At 35.4% G+C, this 22,993-nt stretch overlaps 3 protein-coding genes and 1 non-coding gene across 7 annotated transcripts; 2 read left to right on the top strand and 2 right to left on the bottom strand.

Annotated features, from left to right (window-relative positions):
* Window positions 1-5,871: 5,871 nt before the first annotated feature.
* On the top strand, window positions 5,872-10,290 carry LOC114711490 (receptor-like protein kinase ANXUR1). The gene is made up of 3 exons (XM_028895900.1): window positions 5,872-6,018; window positions 6,521-6,621; window positions 7,809-10,290. Exons 1-3 carry the CDS (start codon window positions 5,872-5,874, stop codon window positions 10,288-10,290), a joined length of 2,730 nt encoding a protein of 909 aa, XP_028751733.1.
* Window positions 10,291-11,493: 1,203 nt separating this feature from the next.
* Window positions 11,494-19,091, top strand: LOC114711498 (FIP1[III]-like protein). 4 transcript variants are annotated; one of them, XM_028895912.1, is made up of 9 exons: window positions 11,494-12,110; window positions 12,729-12,943; window positions 13,090-13,216; window positions 13,408-13,473; window positions 13,569-13,640; window positions 13,767-13,868; window positions 13,950-14,143; window positions 15,082-16,780; window positions 18,264-19,091. In XM_028895912.1, the coding sequence occupies exons 1-9, from the start codon at window positions 11,631-11,633 to the stop codon at window positions 18,798-18,800; spliced, it is 3,492 nt and encodes a 1,163-aa protein (XP_028751745.1). In that variant the 5' UTR covers window positions 11,494-11,630; the 3' UTR covers window positions 18,801-19,091. The 4 variants fall into 4 exon arrangements, with proteins under 4 accessions (XP_028751745.1, XP_028751744.1, XP_028751743.1 ...); XM_028895911.1 differs by having other exon boundaries at window positions 11,494-12,188; window positions 13,569-13,628; XM_028895910.1 differs by having other exon boundaries at window positions 11,494-12,188.
* An 860-nt stretch (window positions 19,092-19,951) lies between these two features.
* On the bottom strand, window positions 19,952-20,023 carry TRNAT-UGU (transfer RNA threonine (anticodon UGU)). The gene has a single exon. It is a non-coding gene; the product is annotated as a tRNA-Thr (tRNA).
* An 814-nt stretch (window positions 20,024-20,837) lies between these two features.
* On the bottom strand, window positions 20,838-22,450 carry LOC114711489 (probable N-acetyltransferase HLS1). Its single transcript, XM_028895899.1, has 2 exons — window positions 22,428-22,450; window positions 20,838-21,720 (listed from the first exon to the last, which is right to left on the bottom strand). The coding sequence occupies exons 1-2, from the start codon at window positions 22,448-22,450 to the stop codon at window positions 20,838-20,840; spliced, it is 906 nt and encodes a 301-aa protein (XP_028751732.1).
* Window positions 22,451-22,993: the final 543 nt, after the last annotated feature.

Raw genomic sequence — 22,993 nt, 5'->3', positions numbered from 1 at the left:
TCTTAAAATATCTTTACTGATCAAGTGTATTGATTATAACTATTATTATTACAAAAATTATCTTAAAAAGATAATTAAATATGAAAGAGGAGTTGGGGTCTTATAATCTTATGAGACATAACCGGCACCCATGCGCCTTGTGCGAAAATTAACAATAAGCGATCAACGGTCAATTACGTGATATCCTTGCACATGCAACTGATTTTTTACGGGGAAAAAAAAAGCTTTTCGGGCTTTAGGGCCAGCCTTTTTTTTTTTTTTTTTGAGGGAGAAACTTAATTTAAAACTCCTTTCATAGAGAAAGTCTTCACTGTTTTAAAGTATACCTCTTTTTTGTCAGAGTCAGAAGAAAGGGGTTTTGTGGAATTTTAGTTTTAAAAAAATACTAACAGATAAAATTAGAATAAAATACTCTAATCTTCTTTGTATTTTGTCCTACTTACACTGACTTCTCCTCTATTTTAAAAACATACATTTAATTTCAAACTGTTAGTTTCATTAAGAATATTTTAAAAATACTTTTAATTTAATTAAAGTATATGTTAAAATAATTTTATTTATTAATTTACCTTTTGTAATATTAAATCCCTAAATTTTGACTAAATTTTTTTCAAGAATGAAAAAATTAATTTATTTTTATTTTTACCAATATTTATTTGTTTAATATTTTTATTATATTGGGATGAAAAATTAATTAATTTAGTTGATGTAAACATAAAAACTTAGAATAGAAATTTGATTTGTTCTTTAGATATAGATAATAGACTAAATATGTTATGGATGTCTCTAACAAAATTTTTATTTAAATTTTAAATTATAAATTTAAATGATTTTTATACTCTCTCAAACTTAGACAATTTATATTATATGATGAAAAATAATTTATTAAATTTATTTTTTCAGCCATTTAAAAGCAACCTAAATAAATAAGTTTTATTGTGAAAAATTAAAATTATAAATTTTATAATATAATCAAAATTGATAATTTTATTTCATATTAAAGATTTGAAAATACAAGTATTAAAATTATTTCTTGTTGTATAAAATTTTTTTGACAAGTATAAATGTTTAAATAACTTTTGTGTTAAAGATGACTATTTTGATCAAAATAAAAATTTAAAAATTAAACTTAAAGGTCACTTAATAGGATGAAAATTAAATCTCGAAACCATTGTAATTTTAAGAAAAGTTTGTATATATTTTTAAAACTAAAAGAAGTTTATAATTGGTAGTAAGAATATTTTATTCATAAAATTAAAAGAAAACGGACGCCAGGAAGCAGGTGTACGTCCGAGAACGTGGAACGCGAGGGGCGTGAGCTGTGAGCGCTTGTTTAGTAATAGAATGCATTTGTGGTATATAAAATTAATATTTTTTTAATTCAAGCATCTCAGACTTTAAAAACAGGAAAAAAAAATAAATTCAAATTAAAATTTTGATGTTGAAGGGCAATGATAAAAATAATCCTTTGTTAATGCCATTAAAAAAACGTGTTGTTAATCCCAAATCAAAACTTATAATTTCACAATCAAAACTTTTTATTTTCAGATGAACTGTTATTCATAAAAGGCATTTTTATTATTTTTCTTGAAATTTAAAATTTCAATTTAGATTTATTTTTTTCTGTCATTTTAAAGTGTTAGGTGTTTGAATTAAAAAAAACTAATTTTAATATTTTTTTCCCTGGAATTTTTTCTATATTAATGGGTACTCCGCCATTTATTGGGCAAAATATGCGCGCGAGAAACTCGCACGCTCGCCATATTGAACGAATGTCTAGCGTCAATTGAGCTAAATAGCTCCGACGAGTTTGAAAATCTTTACTCCTCCTATATCTTATTATTCCATTGAGACTTGTATTTATTAGGAATATTGTGACTAAGACAGCATAAATGATGACCAAAGTCGCGAGAAAATTGTATTCTTCTTGACCTGAGCTTATTACATGTCCGTTTACCTATTTTTAGATGAACGAGTGTTTATAAAATTAAACCTTACCATGACCTATTTGGAATATGAAAGCTTAGTTATTTTTAAGAATTACTACTCCTCCAGTCCTTAATATAAGACTATGTTTGACTTTTATTTTGATCCTAAATATAAGATCCCAATTCATTTTGTCTTTCATATTTACTCAATTTTTTCAAAATAGTCCTTCTAATAATTATAGTTCTAGTCAATACACTTAATTAGCAAGGATATTTTAGGAAAGACAACACTCTATTTAAGACAAATAACTAACTCAACTTACTTCATTAATCTCCTTAAATTAGTCAACTGGCTTTTATAATTAGGACTAGTATATTGTTATTCGTATGTCTAACAAAAAAATATTTTATTTAATATTGGTGATTGTTACCTAGCTAATTATGTGCTGACCAACTTACAACTAATGAAAAAGATTAATTCCTTGCAACATAATAAATTAATGTTTGAATTTCTGATTTTACTAGGAGAGGTGTATATGTTCAGTGCCCGACTTGAACATGGCTGTTTTTATAAAAAAAAAAATGTTCAAGTTCTTACCAAAATAAAAACTAGTTATGTGCCTCAAGGAAAAATGACCCGTGGCTTAGGTCTCGTGTAAAAAAATTAGATATAGACAGATTCACAACAACAACAAAAAAATCTTATTTATAAGTCAAACTTACATATTTACTAATTAAAATTAAAATTTTATATTTATAAGTTAAACTTTCATATTTACAAATCGGGTTACATCATTTACGAGGTAATTTGTAAAATTAGGTCCCTGATATCTACTCTTATAACAGAATTTTTGCCCCAAAATTTAAAATATTGATAATATTGATAAGAAGAGTTTCACATAAAATAAGTAATATCTATACACAGATATTTTGATTTAATTGAAAACAGTACTTTAAATATATAAAACCAAGTATTTTTTTTCCTTAATAAGAAATAAGTGAGTTTCTTATCGCTATTCGATAAGAGCTATTGAAAACGATAAGAGCTAGTAAAAATATATTCCTCCGATTCTAAATATAAGATCTTTATATACACTTGTATAAAGGTCTTATATTTAGGACCGGAGGAGTAAAATGAGTATGGCCTTTAATGAATTTCGCCACTGGTACATCACACGTGCACCCATTACTACCTCTTCCTCAAGCTCCTCTTTAATATGTGCATGCATAATCTTTCTTTTATGCTAATCTTTGCAATAACAATAAATAAGATATAAGGACAAACTTTTCCACTATATTAAATAATTTAGTGGCATGCAAACTTTTCTATAGATAGAAAATCACGAATTTAATATCCCTTATAATCTGAACTTTAGTTCTATATTTGATTTTTCATTTTCGGATTTCACAAATGCCAGCAATGGATTTTGGAGGAGGAAATGAGCAATTAGATAAGGAGTTATGCTACGTTGAACCAGTCCTTGGAGTCAACATAGTATGATTTTCTGGAGATTATTTCTGTGAGACTGATTGAATATTTGTGCTGGTTTTATTGGATTGAAGTGGCAAATTACATGTGGTATAATAAAGTCTTTGGTTTTCACTTTAATGAATATGGTGATAACTTGGGTTGTAACTCTAACTTTGACGGTGGATTTCCTGAGCTTAAACTTGCTGCAGTTTTAATATTGGCCTGCTTTATTTGGGATGAAAGACTGTTTGGAACCTATGCAATGATTGATCAGAGGATGAGAGAGGATTTAAGATGGGTTCCACCAGGAAGAGAGGATTGCTCCGCTATATGGATACTTCTGCAACAATTGCTAATAAACAGGATTTATCCCTTGGCTTTTGGAATAAACCTCTACTTATGGATACGATTTTGTTGTTATAACCCTAATAAAGTCCATGTTAACCTGAAGGTTTTCTATAACTTTCAGTGTTATTATTTCCCTCTCCATTTAAGAGAGACTGTTAAAATTGTTAACGAATATGCAATATTGGTTTATGGAGGGTTGGGCTCAATTTTGAGCAAGTCACTGGACAACCACTCCTTTCCACCTTTCATGGATTATAGGGCAGAACTATACAATCTTATTTATAAGGAGATGTGTGAATTTGTTTTGTTGTATTTAATTTCTCATCTTCCAGTGTTTTAGGGAGTTTATTTGTAGTTTTAAGATTGAAGTTTGTTGTCCTTGTTGGCTAGTTTTGTTTAGATTAGTAATTGTAATCTTGCTTTGAATGAATGAATACTTCTTCTGACCAAAAAAAAAATCTCTTATAATCCCAAGACGTCTGTTTATTTAATTTTCAAAAAGAATTTCTTGTAGCCCATTTTTTTCACAGTCATTTCAATTGTAGCCCCATTAATATTGTTTAGTGTTGATTTGTTTTTCAATGCATCACATACCGTTAAATAAATAGCATGCAAAACTTGATTTAGTTTATTATATAAAATATGATTTTGATGAATACTATTGCTATGTAATATTACATTTGATCTTAAATATAACATCTAATTTGGAGCATATTTTACATTACAAACTAAATACTACCTCCGGTCCTAATTATAAGAGCCAGTTGACTAATTTGAGGAAATCAAGAAAAGAAGTTAAGTTAGTTATTTGTAATAAATAAGTATTGTTTTTCATAAAATATCCTTACTAATCAAGTATGTTGGCTAAAGCTATAATTATTCGAAGAACTGTCTTGGAAAAAATTGAGTAAATATGAGAGACAAAATAGATAGAGGTCTTATATTTAGGACCAATATAAAAGTCAAACGAAATTTTATATTAAGAACTAGAGATAGTATTATACTCCTCCGGTCCTAATTATAAGACCCAATTGACTTATTTGAGGAGATTAAGGAAGTAAGTTAAGTTGGTTATTTATAATAAATAAATGTTGTTATTCCTAAAATATCCTTGCTAATTAAGTATATTGGCTAAAACTATCATTATTAGAAGGATTATCTTGGAAAAAAATACATAAATATAAGAGAGAAAATGGATTGGGTCTTATAATTAGGACCAAATAAAAAGTCAAATTGGATCTTATAATAAGGACCGGAGGAGTACCTGGAGATAGTAATTAATTAAAATTTTGCGTGCGACGAATTTAGCTGCACCACGTAGTGTATCGCACGGACGCATCGCTGGTTAAGCTCAATTAATAATTTTACCGTATTCAACACATTATTGTTTCATGGAAAAAGTTCGTGAGAAAGGATGAGGAGGTGTGATTTTGGATTAATCAAATATGATTTCTTCCCCATTTAATACAATATAAATAGCGCGTGGTTGAATGGTGATATACTGATACAAAATGTAAAGGGCAGGGTTAAATATTATTGTTGAGATTAAACACTTAAGAATGGTATAATTTTCTTCCCTTTTTTAAGACATTGTAATAATAATAAGATGCGTGTATTAATTTTTCAAACTTTTTATTTAATCAGGTGGGTTAAGGATTCAGGTCCTAAAATTCAACTGAATAAATAAAAGCGGGTTGAATAACCAACCTAAGTTAGCTCACCTTAAATTAGCTAGTGTAAATTACTTTCTCTACTTTGATGGTCGTGTTTACGTGGACAGTTTTTTTTTTTTAACAAAGAAAAAACAACAATTTCACTTATTAAATTTCAAGCAATAAATCAAAAATCACCTTGATGGTGTAATCAAGATAATAAGAAAACCATTAAAAAGGGATCAATAATGGAATGTCTCAAGCGAGTTAATATATCAAGGGAAAATATATTTATCGGTCCTTATAGTTTTATTGGATTTTGAATTAGGTCCCTCAAGTTTTATTTTTTTTTATTGAACCCTTATACTTTGTTCCGTTAAAGCCATAGGTCCTTCTGTTAATAAATTCTCAAAACACCGTTAGTCGCTCTCTCTCCCCCATTAAAAGCCGGTGGCTCTCTCTCTTATCAGCCATGACTAGTTTGATGATGACACCAAGAAGGAGAAGAAGAGCTGCTTCTTTAGCTGGTTCTTCTCCATCAATATCGGCATGCCGCTTCTATGCTACTTCTACAGCGGTGAGCCTTCTGCTAAGAGAGGAGGAGATAGGGCTGGCACATGTGGGTTCTTGCTAGTAGGTTCCAACTCGTGAAGGCAGGGTCTCTGAGGAATGAGGCAAATGGCGAGGCCTCTGGGTGTTGCGAACTAGATGGTCATCATGCTTTAGCCTCTAGCCACTCCAAACAGCCTCATCCCTAAAACTCTAATAACTATTATTACTTTTTTGGCGTTGATCAATCTAAAATCATAAATTAATATTGCCGAAGGTCATGAGCATTTGAAACTAAAAAATCAATGCTCTTTCATGGAATAATGCAAGGGTCTCAAAACAAAAGTTTGAAAGAAACTACCAAACTCCTCCGGCATCGTTAAGGAAAAAGGCCTACATAAAATAGTGTGCTAAGGTAGTAACAAAACAAGATATTAAATAATAAATTACAATTAGATAGAAGAGTCTAATGGGAGCCACTGGGCTTTCTTATAGTCAAGTCAGAGTCGTGTGCAAATGTGCAGGATTGCACATAACCTTCATCGATTAGCATCAACATCCAAAACACATAGAAGCGACACGCCAATATTGATAGAGAAGCAGAACCAGTTGAAGAAAGAGCTCTCCTTCTCGGCGTCATCATCGAACTGGTCGTGGCTGATGATAGAGAGCCACCTGCTTTTGACCGGGGGAGAGAAACCAAACAGTGTTTTGATAATTTATTAACGGAAGGACCTATGGCTTTAACGGAACAAAGTATAAGGGTTCAATAAAAAGAAATAAAACTAGAGGGACCTAATTCAAAATCCAATGAAACTATAAGGATTAACAAACCTATTTTCCCATATATCAATTCAAAGTTCAAACTGAAGAAATGCCCCCGGAGGGGCATGCATAATACTACCTCCGGTCCTTATTATAAGATCCTATTTGACTTTTTGTTTGGTCCTAATTATAAGACCCCAATCCATTTTGTCTCCCATATTTATGTACTCCTCCGGTCCTTATTATAAGACCCAATTTGACTTTTTATTTGGTCCTAATTATAAGACCCAATCCATTTTCTCTTTTATATTTATGCATTTTTTCCCAAGATAATCTTTTTAATAATGATAGTTTTAGCCAATATACTTAATTAGCAAGGATATTTTAGGAATAACAACACTTATTTATTATAAATAACCAACTTAACTTACTTCCTTAATCTCCTCAAATAAGTCAATTGGGTCTTATAATTAGGACCGGAGGAGTATTTTTTTTCAAGATAATCCTTCTAATAATGATAGTTCTAGCCAATATATTTAATTAGTAAAAATATTTTAGGAATGACAATACTTATTTATTATAAATAACTAACTTAACTTACTTTCTTAATCTCCTCAAATAAATCAACTGGGTCTTATAATTAGGACCGGAGGTAGTATTATTCAAGTGTATTATCTTTTTCTCCACTCTAACCGTTCTTAGAATTAAGAATAACCTCTCCTCTCTATTTAACGCCACTTTGGCTTCTTCTCCTACACCCGCCAGAAATAAAAGAAAACAAATTCATTAAAAAAAAAAAAGTTTCACCTTTAATTTCATGATCTTTCTAAATTCTCTTGGGGGCTGGGGCTGGGCAAATTCCTCAGAAGTTATTCTGAATTTCCGCGTTTCCCCCCTTAACGTTCCTTCACATTGTAATCGCCATTAATTTATGCCTATCATGCATTTCCATCGCTCTCAAATGCAGTTGTTATTGTTTCGTCTCAAATTCTTCTTACAGATGTCTTGTTAAGCCATGAAATCTCATAGCCATGCCTTGTTTTCTCTTATGATCGTATTTTTTATCGTAATTTCTGGTTCAAAAGCTTCATCAGGCTTAGATTCTTTTGTCATTTCTTGTGGTCTTCCCTCTAATGTGGGCGTAGATAGTCACGGACGACGGTGGCGATCGGATTATAGATTCTTAACCTCTTCCACTAACACGATAAACTCAACAGCACAATACCAAGACCCTTCTCTTCCTTCCCAAATTCCTTACATGTCCGCGAGAATCTTCACTTCCCCAACCACATACAAATTTCCCGTCTCTTCTGAAACTCGCCACTGGCTTCGACTCCATTTTTACCCTTCAGAATATAGCGGCCTTGATCCCTCCGATGCTTATTTTGCAGTTCATGCAAATGATCTTATTCTCCTCCACAATTTCAGTTCCTTCATTACAGCACAAGCTTCAACACAAGCCTATTTCATCAAAGAATACTCTCTTCTACCAATTCAATCCGGAGAACTCAGCATTACCTTCTCACCTTCTTTGAGGCACCATGGATCATATGCTTTTGTTAATGGGATTGAGATAGTCTCTATGCCTGAGATGTTCAAGCCTGCCAAGTTGGTCTCCACTGACCGTTTTATTGATGTTGGGAGCAGGTCGTTGCAGACTATGTTTCGTTTGAATGTTGGAGGACAATTCATAGAACCCAACAAGGACTCTGGTCATTTGAGCAGGACATGGTACAACGATAGCCCCTATCTACTTGGAGTAAGAAGTGGGGTCACTTCTGGCGCTGATGAGAATGTGACGATTCAATACCCTTCTGATATGCCTCGCTCCATTGCCCCTGTAGATGTCTACAGCTTTGCAAGAACCATGGATCCTAATGCTAGTGCCAACCAGAACCACAATCTCACTTGGGTGTTTCTGGTTGATCCAATTTTTACCTACGTTGTGAGGCTTCATTTCTGTGAGTTGGAATTAGACAAGATTAACCAAAGGGTGTTTGATATTTATGTTAATAATCAAACAGCCCAAGAAACTGCCGATGTCTTAGCATGGACAGGTTCCAGAGGGGTTCCTGCTTATAAAGACTACGCAATTTCCATCGCTGATGGGCGTGGTGATGAAACATTATGGGTCACTTTACGCCCTTCTGTTTCAAAGCAACCAGAATACTATGATGCTATTCTTAATGGATTGGAGATTTTTAAGGTTAGTTCAGATGATAGAAATTTAGCTGGGCGCAATCCTACACCATCAGATATGCTTCTTAAAGATGAAGCTAGGAAGGAATTTAGCTCTTCAAAAATAAATCACGCTCCAATCATAGGAGGGGTTGCTGGAGGAGCTGTTGGGGCTGCTTTTGCTGTTGCTATGTGTTTTGTTGCCTATAGGAAGAGAAGACAAGATGATGGGAATGATTCTGTTACCAGGAGTTGGTTGCCTCTATATGGGCATTCGCAAACAACAGCTAGCAAATCAACTTTCTCGGGTTGTAGCAGTACTCTTTCATCATTGAGACAAGGGTTATGTAGACACTTTTCATTGCAAGAGATCAGGCATGCTACAAAGAACTTCAACAAATCACAGGTTATTGGTGTTGGTGGGTTTGGGAAAGTCTATAAAGGTGTCATAGATGGAGGGACCAATGTTGCTATAAAGAGATCAAACCCAACTTCTGAGCAAGGACTCTTGGAGTTTCAGACTGAAGTTGAATTGCTTTCAAAGCTAAGGCACAAACATTTAGTCTCTCTGATTGGGTTTTGTGAAGAAAATGGTGAGATGATCATAGTTTACGATTACATGGCCAATGGAACATTAAGAGAACACCTATACAGAAGCAATAAGCCAGCTTTACCATGGAAGCAAAGGCTCAAAATCTGCATAGGAGCTGCAAGAGGGCTTCACTACCTTCACACTGGTGCCCAGTTCATCATCATTCACAGGGATGTTAAAACCACAAATATACTGTTAGATGATAAATGGGTAGCAAAAGTATCCGACTTTGGGCTGTCCAAAACAGGTCCTGATCTGCACCAAACCCATGTGTCGACAATTGTGAAAGGTAGCTTTGGATACTTAGACCCTGAGTACTTCAAGAGGCAGCAACTCACAGAAAAATCCGATGTTTACTCTTTTGGGGTTGTTCTTTTCGAAGTGATTTGTGCGAGGCCTGCGCTAGATCCTAACTTGCCTAGAGAACAAGCAAGCCTGGCGGATTGGGCTTTAATGTGTCAAAGGGAGGGGAATTTGGAGAGCATCATTGATCCAAAACTTAGAGATGAAATCAGCCCTGTGTGTTTGAAGAAATTTGTGGAGACTGCTCTGAAATGTATAATTGATCAGGGGCCTGAAAGGCCTTCAATGGGTGATGTATTGTGGAACCTTGAATTTGCACTTCAATTGCAGGAGAATCCAGGTGGAGGGGAGCATGCAGCAGTAGAGAAGGCAAATAACGCTTATGCTATTCATAATGCTAATGGTATTTTGAACCCTGGAGAAGGGAGTACAAGTGCAACAGCAGATGAGATTGATGATTCCAGTACAGTTTTTTCGCAAATTTTTGAGCAGAAAGGAAGATAATATAAGGATTAGGAACCACTAGTGTCATTTTTGTAGAATGAAGTGATATTAGGAGCTTTTATTGGCCAAAAACGGAGCTTCTTGGTCCCTGCTCGTTGACCTTTTTTTAACCTTGAGTTAGAGGAAACAACAGACTCACCATGAAAAACTCAGGCCTATGCAGGGCAATATTTTCCATCAAGATGGTGCCTTTTGGGCGTGGGTTTAGGCTTTTATGAATGCGTTTAATTTTTTTCCCCTCATTTTCATTAGCATGTATATATTCTGACTCAAATCTATTCCTGTTCTGAACCAGCTTCCCAATGTAAACGTGTTCTTGGGGATTCAAATGATTTCTGACTTTCCCAGTCTGGATAAAGCAATAGAGGATGAATTTTCAGTTAACATTTCAAAAGAATTATTGCTATGCTTTTACATGCGTTACGAGATTATGATTTGAATACTTCATTGTATTATAAATTAAAAATGAACGAGACATTCTAAAATCTGATTGAACTGATAGTTAAAGGTTTATAAATCAATACATCTTTTCATTAAAAAATTAACTTTTGAAACTAAAGCTTAAGTTTAAAACAGTATAACTATATTGACATTTTCATTCAAACAAAAAAGCCAAAAGTCCAGTCCATGGTAAGAATTTAAAAGCTTGTATAATAAATATGTCTGCGTGACACAACAATCTTGAAATTAAAATTACTTGGGATTTACGTTGCCTGACATTTTGTGCTTGTTTACGAACCTTATGCAAATTGCTAGTTAAAAAAAGAAAAAGAAAAAGAAAAAGAACTTTATATAAATTTATCAAAAAAAATGAATTATTTTTATTTTTGTTAATTTATACTTTAATTATATAAACTTTTTTTGTAAAATATACACAAATATATTTAAGTTCATATATGATCAAAATATTGTAAAAATAATATTGATTTTATTGAAAATATAATTTATTGAAACACATGTTCACACTTTCTTTAAATTTCATAAATTTTTCAAACTTAAAAAATTAATATTATTCATATATATATAATTTACCTCATAATAAAAATAAAATTAAAAGAACGGACGATGAGCTCTCTTTACTCTCAGATTGAAAAATGACAAAATTAGCTTTTTGCCTCGTCATCCCATCAGCTAGGGTTTAAGGTCCCCAGGGGGTTTTGGTTCAAAGATATTTAGTGCGAGTGAGCATACTTCACTGCTCCCTGCCCTCAGCCTGGAAGGGACTGTAAGGCTCTTCAACCGGATATCCCTCGTCAACCTTATCATCACTAATGGAAGATCCTAATCTTCCTAAGCCCCAACGATTACCTTTCCTTTGTCTCTGAGTTTTGTTGATAGAAATGGAAGACTTTGACGATGATTTTGGAGAACTTTACGCTGACGTTGAAGTTCACGGGACTTCAGCTGCTGATGACGTGCCCGATTTTGCTCGGTTGTACATAGAACCCGAAGAAGATGATGGTAGTGATGACACGAGGAGTCAAGATGCTAAGCTTAGGGAGGATTTTGTCTCGGACGCAATGAAAGTTGATGCTGAATGTGGCGAATCAACACATTCTGGCGGTCAGGTTTCGGAGTCCAATGATGATAAGGAGGCGAATGATGATTATATTGGAAGTGACAGTGAGGATGATTTGAATATATTGTTGAACGATGAGGATTGCCCGCGTTTCCCAGTGGGGGCTGTTTGGAACGAGGGAGTTGTGAGAGGGGTTGGTTATGATGAGGATGACAGTGATGAAGCTGTAGGCCTCACTGAGGGTAGCAATTTGGTTAGGAATGGGAAGTGCGGAGATCAACTGGCTGATGGAGCTGAACTGGTAAGTTCCAATGGACTGGAAGTTCATACTAGAAGTGGGCTGAAAGGAGGATACAAATCACAGTTTTTTCACCATAAGGTAGTAGCTCTTTATGGACTGTTTGTAATTATGAAATATCTAGTTTAATTTGTTTCCAGTTAGTACAAATGTAGAACAAGTCAGGTTTCATGAATTATATATAAAATTTTCTCCCTGTAAACAGCGTCTACTTGACTGGATTTAGATAACAAGCATGATACTCGAAGAAGATGTAATTCAAAAGATTATGGTGACTGACTATTGCCTAAACCAAGGACACACTTCACATCAGCGCTTCAACTAGTTAGAGCCAAATTTTTTTTTATCCATTATGAGAAACTCATAATTTGACAGAATGATACTAAAAACAAAATAACTGCCTACTTTTGAGGTCGTATGTCTCTGAATTATTCCAAGTGGGGAGCGATGATATTTTCCCCTTTGACCTTTTTCTGTTTTCGCAATTAAAGGTCTACAATATATTTTTGCTTCATCTTCCATCATATTGGGCCATGTGGCATTAGTTTTGCAACTGACACAGGAGATTAATGTTTAAAGGCGTTCAAGTTTTGTTCCTTATTTCTATTTTCATTTCTGTAGTATGTAAGGAGAGGTTCAGCGCTAGTGAACAATATGAAAGTCAACAAGTCTATGGGGCTGGTTTCCTATCCTTCTCCCTATACTAAAGGTGGGCGCAATGGTAATTCATCTATCCAGAAACAGTTATCAAGCTCCTCTCGCATTGCACATGTATGTGCTGCGGCAAATCCAATGGTGGTTCAATGTGGATACCAATCGTATCTTCCTTGGCACTGGTGAGTATATAAATATTGGTTCTATTTGTAGCCTATAATTACACGACATGATTCTTAGTTTTACAGTAATAATAAAATTTTTATGCTATGTTCAATTTGGCATTCAAATATCTTAACTTCCTCCATTCTATTTTTCCCCATAACAGGAGTATATTTGATGTAAACATTGATACATTAGAGGAGAAGCCATGGAGAACCCTTGGAGTTGACATAACAGATTATTTCAATTTTGGTTTTGATGAGAACTCTTGGAAGAACTACTGTGCATCACTGGTGAGTAAATTGTGAGTTAGGAATCTCAAGTTCTAACAATAATTTGATGCATGTTGTTTTTAGCAGACTGGAGTGCAGACCTTCATTTATCAAACTTTAATGCTTTCATGGATAAAATAGTGGCATTTTGTTTCGTTTGAAGGTTCTTGCAAAGCTTATTTAAAAGAATCATGCACTTAAATTGTATGCAGGAGCAACTTTGGGAAGCATCCACGCAAACTGGTAGTGCTGTTAATGGGTCTTCAAAAATTAATCTGGTGTGTGATGACATGTAGAAAAATGGTTAATAGATTTACAGGTTGTGTTGTGCTAAAGTTCACTTGACCTATCCTTACCTGCCAAAATATTTCAGGATGCCACAAGAGAGCAAACTGAACAATCTGTATCTGGGAGTTTACCTTCTCTTTCTATGGTATGTGAGCTGGTATGATGACATGTTATTAATTACATCCAACTTTGATGTTTTATACGTTGATTTAAGCTACCTTCTCAACTGTTGCATTCAAATACATGTTTGGGCTCTTTTACTGACTGACTTTTGGTAATTCAGCCAAAAGGCAGAGCAATTCAGGTTGAGGAGAGCATGTTTGAGCGCCAACCATCCATGGATATAAGACGTCCACGCTTTAGGGATTCTGATGTGGTGATACAGGTGTTTACCCTCAAGTTTCCCAAAATTCTTGTTCTTTAGCTGCCATTTATCTTTGGATTAACTTGGGTGGGTTTTGAGCAGATCAAGGTGCTCGAATCCTCTGATGGTTATTCTGGTTCTGGCAATAGCAATGTGCAAGAGTTATGTGAAGTGGGGGAATTTGGTGCAGGCAATAATGTAAATATCCCCAGTTCTCTCAGCAAACATGACAATGAGGTCTCTCAAGAGCTATTGGAAGATGTTAAAAATTCAGAAGACTCTTCCACTGAGGAAAGGTCTGCGGTTTGTCAGATACTGAATTCTAGTAATTCCTTTTTATTTAATATATGTTCTCGAGTATTCTAGGAATTACATCTGTTTTAGTTTGCCATATGCATTTTTGATGTTCAACGTACAGCTAAGTATGTGGAATTTGAGAATCAGGCAGCATCTTTTGAAACAGAGTTTGAAAATATAAGGCTGTAATTTTGAAAAAAATATTTATAATTTTTTTTGGTAGTCTTTCCCCCTTCCTTGCTTGTTCTTTTGTTGTTCTTAGCTTATGCTCTTTGAGAATTGGCATTTCGAAACATAGTTTTGACCATTATATAGGACTGGCCGGTTTTCTAATAGACTGATGAACCGGCTAAGTCCACTGGTTTTGTTGATGGACGATGTGGCTTACATTTAAAGCCCCCATGTAATCATCAACAAATATTGTGAAGGAGTGCCCAGGCATGTTTCAACCAAGATCCTTTGAATTGCAAATATACAGCCTCGCCACTAAGCTGACAAGAGTGTGGAACATTTATTTATTTTTTTGCTGTTATTTATAATATAGATGGCTGGTCACCTATGAGTATTCCTATAGAAAACCAAAAAAAGAAGTTTCTAAACAAAATTCCATATTTATATCGTTATTCTAGTATATATCAGTTAAGTTTTCTGGGCACTGACTAGAAATGTTTCCCGTTATAGCTCCTCAAGTTTTTCTGTTCCTTGCTAAGATTTTTCCCAATTAATGGAAAGGAATAATATCCAACGCTGGCACATTTAATTTTCATCCTAAACGTATAGTAATTCACATTATGTGGATAATCTTTGGTTGTATGCGATCATAGCTTTTCTCCTTTACTGGAAACAGAATTTATTATTTAAATTCTTAATTAAATGTTCTCTTTTGGAGCTAAGTAGTTGTTAAATAATTTTGCTAATAGGACCCTGAATTTTACAGAAAAGATCCAGTTTCTGGTGTTGGTAAAAAGGAACATCAGGATCAGATGGAGAAACGTTCAGAAGATTCTGCAGAAGCATCAGAAGATGAGTTAAAAGCAGAGGAAGCTTGCACCACTGATCAATGCTTGATTGAATCACAACTATCATTTGGTGACCACGACCTTAGCTTGACTTCCTATTCTGACAGTGGATCTGAAAACAGTGTACATGCTGACAATGAGATAAGGCACAACCAAAGAAGGCAGTTGGAAAAATCTGCTACAGACTTGAAAGAGTCTGCATCATCGGATCGTAAGATCCTAAAGAACAGCAATTTCAACAGAAAACCAGAAAATATGGATTATTATTCTAGAAAAAGTGGTCCAATTCGACGAGAATGGAGGCCTCTAAACCATAGCCATGACCCTCATTCTAAACTGCATAAATTCAGTAAGAAATATGACGCCTTCTCCAAGCCTGTGTCTGATGCTAGGGAGCTGTCTCTCCTTGATACCGAATTTCTTAATTATAGAAGGAAGAACGTACAACTGCAAGATTATGGCGGTCATAAGAGAAGAGATGTTTCATGTTGTGGGGAAACAGAACAATCCTACCACTATGATGATGAAAAGGTAGTTGATGATATGGCTCACGCTGTTCACGCTAGATCTTGGTATGGGGAAGATCATGACAGCTTTAGAGAGCATACAAACCGAGATTTCAGAAGGGACTGGGATGAGAGGGATTGTCTTTTTGAACATAGAACTGTGAAGAAGGATCATGATGACTGCGAACAAGGTTGGTATCATGCTGATGGAGGATACTCTGCTGGTGAATTGAGTCCTCTGTCTTATAGGGAATCCAGGAAATTTATGTCAAGACGTTGCTCTTCACCTGCCAGGGAGAGGAATATTCAGAGGAGAAGAAAGCATGAGAAGCCCTATTTGAGGGACAGAAACAGTGATAAAGATAATTGGTTTGATGAGTGCGGGCTTGACTTCATAGACAAAAGCTATACCACTTCTATTGAGAGAGAAGTGGAATTATTAGATAGTAAATATGAACATCAGTTTATAGAACGGAAAAGATCTGTCAGAAAGGCAAGACATCATTTCAGGCCTTCATTAGAATTAAACAGCTTATGGTCTGGGAGAATTGAGGATAAATGTCAGGAATACGCTTGTCATCAGACTTCAAATTTGCCCTATTGTAGACAATTTTATCCAGACTCTCAGAAGAACTATGTGTATCAAACAGGAGTAAGTGAATCTATTAGGGGTCATGAGAGACATAGACCCGCTAGGGATGGCAGAGGCAGTGACTGGTATCGTAAAAATATTGATGCTTCAAACGATGGAGATTTTATGATCTATCCTTCAAAAGGATGTGAGTTGGGGAGTAGAAGATACAGTTCCCCATCCGAAGTCCTGGACTGGATTGAGGATGATGTTATTTTAAGGCATCATGATACATTTCATGCTGATGAGGAAGCATTGTCCTATGAGGAAACATCTTGGCATAAAGGGACTCGTGCAAGATATGAATCTCTGCATGATGAGATGGAAATTGATGATATACAATTCCAGCATGATTACTTACATATGCCAAGGAGAGATAGTGACAATTATGTAAAAAGAGGCTATAAGATTACCTGTAGTGATAAGCGTGGGCAAGCAAAGTGCTGGAATACAATTGACTTTGTTAAAGGGGATGGAAAGGTAACCTTGGGGAACCTATGGTTAAGAACCTGTACTGCCATACTTGTACATATGAGCTACTCCACATCTGTTGGGCTATTTAATTTAATTCTTTTTGTTAACTTTATCCCATCCAACCAGGTAAGAAAAGAAGTCCTAAGAAATAAAGAACCCTGTACAAAGCAATATTTACCAGGAAAAAAAGAAAAAAGAGGGGGCATGAGCAAGAAACAACAATAACAATTTTCATTTGCAATGATATATTGCATTTGAAAGAGAAGATGAAGAGTCGAAGGTGGCAGTTGTACTTTGACTATTATGCCTAATGGCCTTAATCGTTTACAAATAGACATTCAATATGCCCCTGAGAAAGCTCTTGTCATCTCTTGAGTTTATCCAGAGTAAAAATAATGCTGGTTTCATATCATGCAATCTTACCGAGTTTTATATATATTTTTCTCTGTAGAGTTTGTTTGACATGCTTTGATACTTTATGTTCATCTTACCTTTATCTTTGGAGGCAAGAAAGAAAAATGGGTGATACTATCTTCTTTCCAGCTTGAATAGTATACGACCACATAATTGTAGTAGTGCATGTTCTACTTGCTAGTTTCATCTTTTAGGCCAACCTACTAAAGAGTTTCATAATGGTACCGTGCCTTTAAAAGTCTGCATTAGTGTTCAAATAGAAGTATGTTGCTAATGAAACTTGTAGTTACAGATTTGTACCAATTTTGGAGCCTTAACATTTTCTAAAGGCGTTGTGGATAAAGGATGGCATCTACTATTATAGCTCCATGAACTATATGTACACTGACCCGTTGCTAGTCCCTAGTTGCCAGCTTTTGCAGTCTGACTATTTTATTTGGTTTTAGTTTTAGCTCTTCAAATGTAATAGTGGGCCCGCAGGTTGATTCTTCCTGTGGATTTGTTTGGAAAGACATTGATCTCATTGATCCGTATTAAATGAATCCTGCTTTACATGATCAGATGATTTGTGTAAAATTTGACAGCCTATTGAATTGTGCAATTTTTCATAATGGAATTGGTCTTTCTGTAGACTGAACAAAGGAAGAAATTGTTTTGTGGTGCATTTATTCATCTCTGTTTATCAATGAATGTGGAGAGAGATGGTTTTGTAGGTTATTATATCTTGTTTTATGTCGAGCTTATGCTCGTGGATTGGACAGTGTGGCAGATCTTTCAATTTTAGTATGTGGTTTCAGCATATTTTTCTGATGTTTTATTATGTTGTGACTTTGATGATTAGTTTCTTCTTATGAGCATTCTTTTGAGTTTTTGTGTTTACTTTTGAGAATCCAACTCTGTAAATTACATCCACCATGCATTCTAGCCGTTGTTTCGCTTGTTATGCAATACATAATGCACATGTATAGCATCAGTGGCCTTAATCTGTTAGATGTGTTGAAATTATTCTTGTGTTTGTTTGATATCCCAAGTATAATAAGTTAAATTTGTGGCGTGCTCATCACTGATTCTGCAGTTTCATGGAAGGAGTTCCCGAACTAGAAGTTTGATGTGCAGTGGGAGGATTGAAAACTTGGGTCAGGGCATTTCCAAGAAGCGGACAACTTCTATGGGTTTATATAAATCCCATAACGAGAAAGCTCCAGAATTTGAGAGTAGCCATAGTGGTAGGAAAAGGCTTCATAGCATTCCAGATAAGGAGCATAAAAGTTTAGAAGCGGAGGAAGGTCAGATGGTGACAGAAGAGCCATGCGTGGTGCCTTCTATGAACAAAAGGGATCTTTCTGAGGGCGAAGCACTGACTGGCTGCGAGAAGAAGAGGATGCCTCCCAATGAAAATAATTCTGAGCTGGACAGCAATATAGGTGGTTTTGATAACCAAAGGCTTCTTGCGACATTAGCTAAGATGGAGAAACGTAGAGAGCGCTTTAAGGAGCCTATTGCATTGAAAAAAGAAGAGAAGAGTATGAAGCCTGATGATAACTTGGTAGTTGGTACAGATGAAACGAAGCACCTGAGGCCACTTCGGAAGCGGCGCTGGGGTGGTAATTGAATTCCTGCAGCAGTTCAAGGGCTTCTTTGTCCTTCAATTTTGACAGATTGGTAGGCAAAATATAATGAGGTGATCCACGATTTTTTGCTCCGAGTTTTATTTTCTTGGCAAAATGCGATTATAAATGATTTGACATTTTTACCACACTTTGGCAAGGAATAAGGTCTCCACGGCCTAGATATCAGGGAGAATTTGTTGAAAGCTCTGTATTGCTAGGATTGTAAATAAATCTGACATTCCTGATATAATCACGCCCATTTCTAAATGGCAGTCATTGCTTTTTTGCTGAAATGCTATCATTTCTTCGTATTTTGTTATTATTTTTCCCTTTTAGGGAAGTCGTCTTTAAAGACGTGCCCAGTACTTCCAACTGGGGCAGCAACTTACTGCAGATTGGAGTTTTGGTAAACCTCACTGGTTTTGGTCTGATGAACTTGTGGATATATCAAATATCAAGACTTTGATTGTTGTGCCTGTGTCTTGGGACCTCGTTTGGTGCTCAAGAGTGATATTCATCATATCTGGGTCATCTAGAACTAATCTGAACAGCTTAGATTTAGAATTTTCAATTAATGATTTTTAGTTTTTTTTAAAAAATTATTTGAAAAAATAAAAAAAATTACATCTAGACCATTCATATAAGATGAGTGTCCAAACTTATTCCCATGTTGTCTTCTTGTTAAAGGCTCATATTCGACTGTTAGCTAACATTAGGTGGGGTGGCGGGAGCTGGGAGCAATTCGAACATATTTTAGATTGGTGATACAAATTCTTTTACATCCATTATTTATGTGTAATATTGAAAGAGATATAAAATAATTTTTTCTTCAAAAAAAAGTGATATAGGTTTAATTTATTCATGCTATTTTGCATGATTTTTCAAAATATATAAATGTAAAAGACCTGATTGATTAAGTGGAGGTATTGAAATGTGCTGGTTAAAAAAAAAAAAAAAAAGTTGAGGCATTGAAATGTTGCCTTGTGGTGGGAGCATTGAAGATGGTCATTGGGCCGGTTCATTCTGATACAAAGCCGACAAAAACTCAAAACAAGAAAGGGGGGGGGGGGATATACGCCCATCTAACATCCATGCTGCTGGGACCTGGGGTGGAGGCCGGGAACGGACGAAGAAGAGAAAAAGGAAAAGAAGATGCCCCCATGCAGGATCGAACTACAGACCTTCAGTTTACAAGACTGACGCTCTACCACTGAGCTATAGGGGCTAGGGCGTTGCCGTAAGCTTCTGTTTTGATTTAAGATTCTTAATGTACCGTTCATTTCTCTCTCATCCACACCAAAATCAAAGAACGAAAGGGTAACCATCAAACTGTTTAAAATAATATTAAAGAATGATTGAGAAACTTAATTGATTCGATTTGATGAATGATGTGCTCGCGCGTGAAAGCTTGTGTCGTGCTTTAATTTCTAATAGGACTTTATCCGATACACGCATGTAATATGATCACTGTTCATTGACACAGTGGACGCTGGCACGCTGCCTTTATATTATTACTATTACATACTACTTTTTGTTGTATTTATAAAAACTAGTTGACTAATTTGAAAAGATTAAAGAACAAAATTAAGTTAGTTATTTGTAATAAATAGGTATTGTCTTTCCTAAAATATCTTTACTAATCATATTGGTTAAAAGTATTATTGTTAGAAGGACTATTTTAAGAAAAAATACATAAATATGAAAGACAAAGTGGATTGTGATCTTATATTTAGGATCAAAATAAAAGTCAAATAATGTCTTATATTTAATGCCAAAATAAAAATTAAACAAGGTCTTGTATTAAGGACCGGAGGTAATATTTGATATTTCTGTCAATGCGGGAAAATTGCATGAGCCAAATCATCGCTAATAATAACGAAAATGGTACTTACGTTTGGTTGAATTAGCAGAGACGACTTCATACATATATAAATATACACACATTAAATACGCATGTATATTATAAGATCAGCCAAATTATTTTTGACTTAGCCATTATATTTCGGTCAACTTAGCAGTAGTTCTGTGGCTGAATATACCTAAAAATCCCTAGGATCAACAAACACATTCCTCACTTGCCCCTTCATCAACAGTTCATCCTCATCCTCATCACTCTGTCGTGAAAGCCTCTTAATATACCAGAGATCATCAACACAAGACATGGAAGCTGTCTGAGGCACGAGCTTTGCGAGAGGATCACCAAACCCTAGCTCAGTTATAACGACTTTACAGTCCTTCATCTTTTCCCCCAACCTCGACGTGAACCTCCACGCACATTCCATGAGCTCTCCGAGGTTGTCTCCTTCCCCATGGAGCCCATACATGAACAGAAACCCAAACGGCCTCGACAGCGAGTCGCTCACAGGGATTCTCAGACAAGGGAAGATCTTGTCTCTTGCATGGTTCAGAGTCGTGTGAATTAAAACCCTAAATGGCTTATACTTTGACCTAACCTGAAGCTTATAGGCTTCACAGGTGTTCCATATGCTAAATACAATCCAAGAAGTTGGAACATTGTTAGTTTCATTGTCGAGTTCCCAATTACCATCGTCTTTGTAGTACGCTACCCAAGTGCCGAGGCTGAGCTTCTCTTTCAAGATAAGGTCCATGTCTGTGAGATATAGGTCTTTGTGTTTTAAGGTTCTGGTGTACAAGGAGATGGCTTGGGTTATGTTGAGCTTCTGTACTTTGACCTGTCTGCTGGTGGCGCCGGCGCCGGAGACGATGTGCCCGCTGGGAGGGAAAGTAGTGGGGTGGACGAAAATGTGGAGAGAAGTGAGATTGAGGTAGTGGCATTTGAGGGAGAATAGGTTGGTGGAGGCAGTGTTGTTCTTCTCTGTGGCAACGAATGAGTACTCTGCTCCATTTCTTAGCATCCATTCTTCAACTGAGTTCACTAGCTTTTGTCCTACCCCTTTTCTTCTTCACAGAAAAGACGATTCATCATCAGTTAATTACTTCAGAAAAGAGGATGGGGTTCAAACATGACCTAATCTAAAATTATATAAAACCAAACAATATAACATCCCTCCTAAAAAGAACAGAAATGTGTGTGTGATCAAAGAAGGGCGAAAATGAGTGTAGAATATATATACCGATAAGTAGGAGAGACCCGAAGGCCAAGTATAGAACCCATCTTGAAGAGTGACCCTGAATAATGAGACCCTATTGTCTTAATGCATCCTCGAACCACTCCTACAATCTCACCACTTTCTACCACCTCAGCTACCTGCACTACTACTCGTTAATTATATATATATATATATATATATATATATAGACACACCCTTTTTGCTTATCAGACTATGAACAGTGATCTATTTTATAAACGTGTGAAGAGAGAGAGGAAGAGAAAGAGACGACGCACCAAGATGAGACGAAGAGGGTAGAAGCAAATCCTAGAAAAAGGATGATTAGCAAGCAAGTTGGTAAAGATGGAGAGCCCTTCTTTAGTCCCAATCTCACAGTTCCTCTCAAGCTTCCCCACCACTTTCACATCTCTTTCTTCTTCGAACTCCCTTATCACTACTACTTCTTCCCTCTCTCTATCCACCATCTCTCTCTCTCTCTATCGCCTCTCTCAAATATGCATATGAACCCAAACCTTCCTCTCTGTTATTATCAGTTACCTCTTTCTGTTGCCTCTCGTCATTGTTCCTATATATACACATATATACATGCATTAATAATTTGTACTCAGAACTTTATATTATCATCGCTTTAACGATGATGATGATGAGTTTGCGTATTTTTGGTATTCTATTCATTCACATAAAGATTTACAGCGTATATGGGAATTGATGATGATGATGATGATGCGTGCGTTGAAACTTACGGTGGGGTATCGTCCTCCTAACTTGGCGTTCACAGAATAAAAGGCTGACAACGTTTGGAATAGTCGTTTTCATCAGGACAATATCAAACAAGCCTTGCTTCCAAAATCGGTAGCAATTCTCCTGCGGCTCCTTACCATATGATTCACTCAATCTTTGTCATCAATTTCACTTTTTTACTACTTCCATAGTCTGTCACTTCAAACGCTAGTTGGTACCATCCCTGTTCCTGTTCCCTCATAAAATATACATATATATATAACATATCTCAATCATCTACAACTACGCAAGATTTTTCTTTTACTTCTTTTGTTAAAAATAATTAAGGTCAGTGGTGTTGCTTATCACTGCATGTTTTAATT

This window comes from Neltuma alba, unplaced genomic scaffold (assembly GCF_004799145.2).
Source record: "Neltuma alba isolate B1F8T4 unplaced genomic scaffold, ASM479914v2 tig00011291_pilon, whole genome shotgun sequence".
NCBI classification, from domain to species: Eukaryota; Viridiplantae; Streptophyta; class Magnoliopsida; order Fabales; family Fabaceae; genus Neltuma; species Neltuma alba.
Note: the sequence above shows the minus strand (reverse complement) of the source record. Positions and strands in the feature narration are given on the sequence as shown.

Excerpts from the sequence above, each read along its gene's own strand:
- LOC114711490 (XM_028895900.1), top strand. The coding sequence starts at position 5,872 with ATGACTAGTTTGATGATGACACCAAGAAGGAGAAGAAGAGCTGCTTCT. Across the intron at positions 6,019-6,520 it reads AGGAGATAGGGCTGGCACAT|AAGCGACACGCCAATATTGA; the intron begins GTGGGTTCTTGC and ends CAAAACACATAG. Across the intron at positions 6,622-7,808 it reads GTGGCTGATGATAGAGAGCC|CTTAGATTCTTTTGTCATTT; the intron begins ACCTGCTTTTGA and ends AGCTTCATCAGG.
- LOC114711498 (XM_028895910.1), top strand. The coding sequence starts at position 11,631 with ATGGAAGACTTTGACGATGATTTTGGAGAACTTTACGCTGACGTTGAA. Across the intron at positions 13,641-13,766 it reads TTTCTATGGTATGTGAGCTG|CCAAAAGGCAGAGCAATTCA; the intron begins GTATGATGACAT and ends TTGGTAATTCAG. Across the intron at positions 14,144-15,081 it reads GACTCTTCCACTGAGGAAAG|AAAAGATCCAGTTTCTGGTG; the intron begins GTCTGCGGTTTG and ends TGAATTTTACAG.
- LOC114711489 (XM_028895899.1), bottom strand. The coding sequence starts at position 22,450 with ATGACGAGAGGCAACAGAAAGAG. Across the intron at positions 21,721-22,427 it reads ACGAGAGGCAACAGAAAGAG|AAGAAAAGGGGTAGGACAAA; the intron begins GTAACTGATAAT and ends TTTTCTGTGAAG.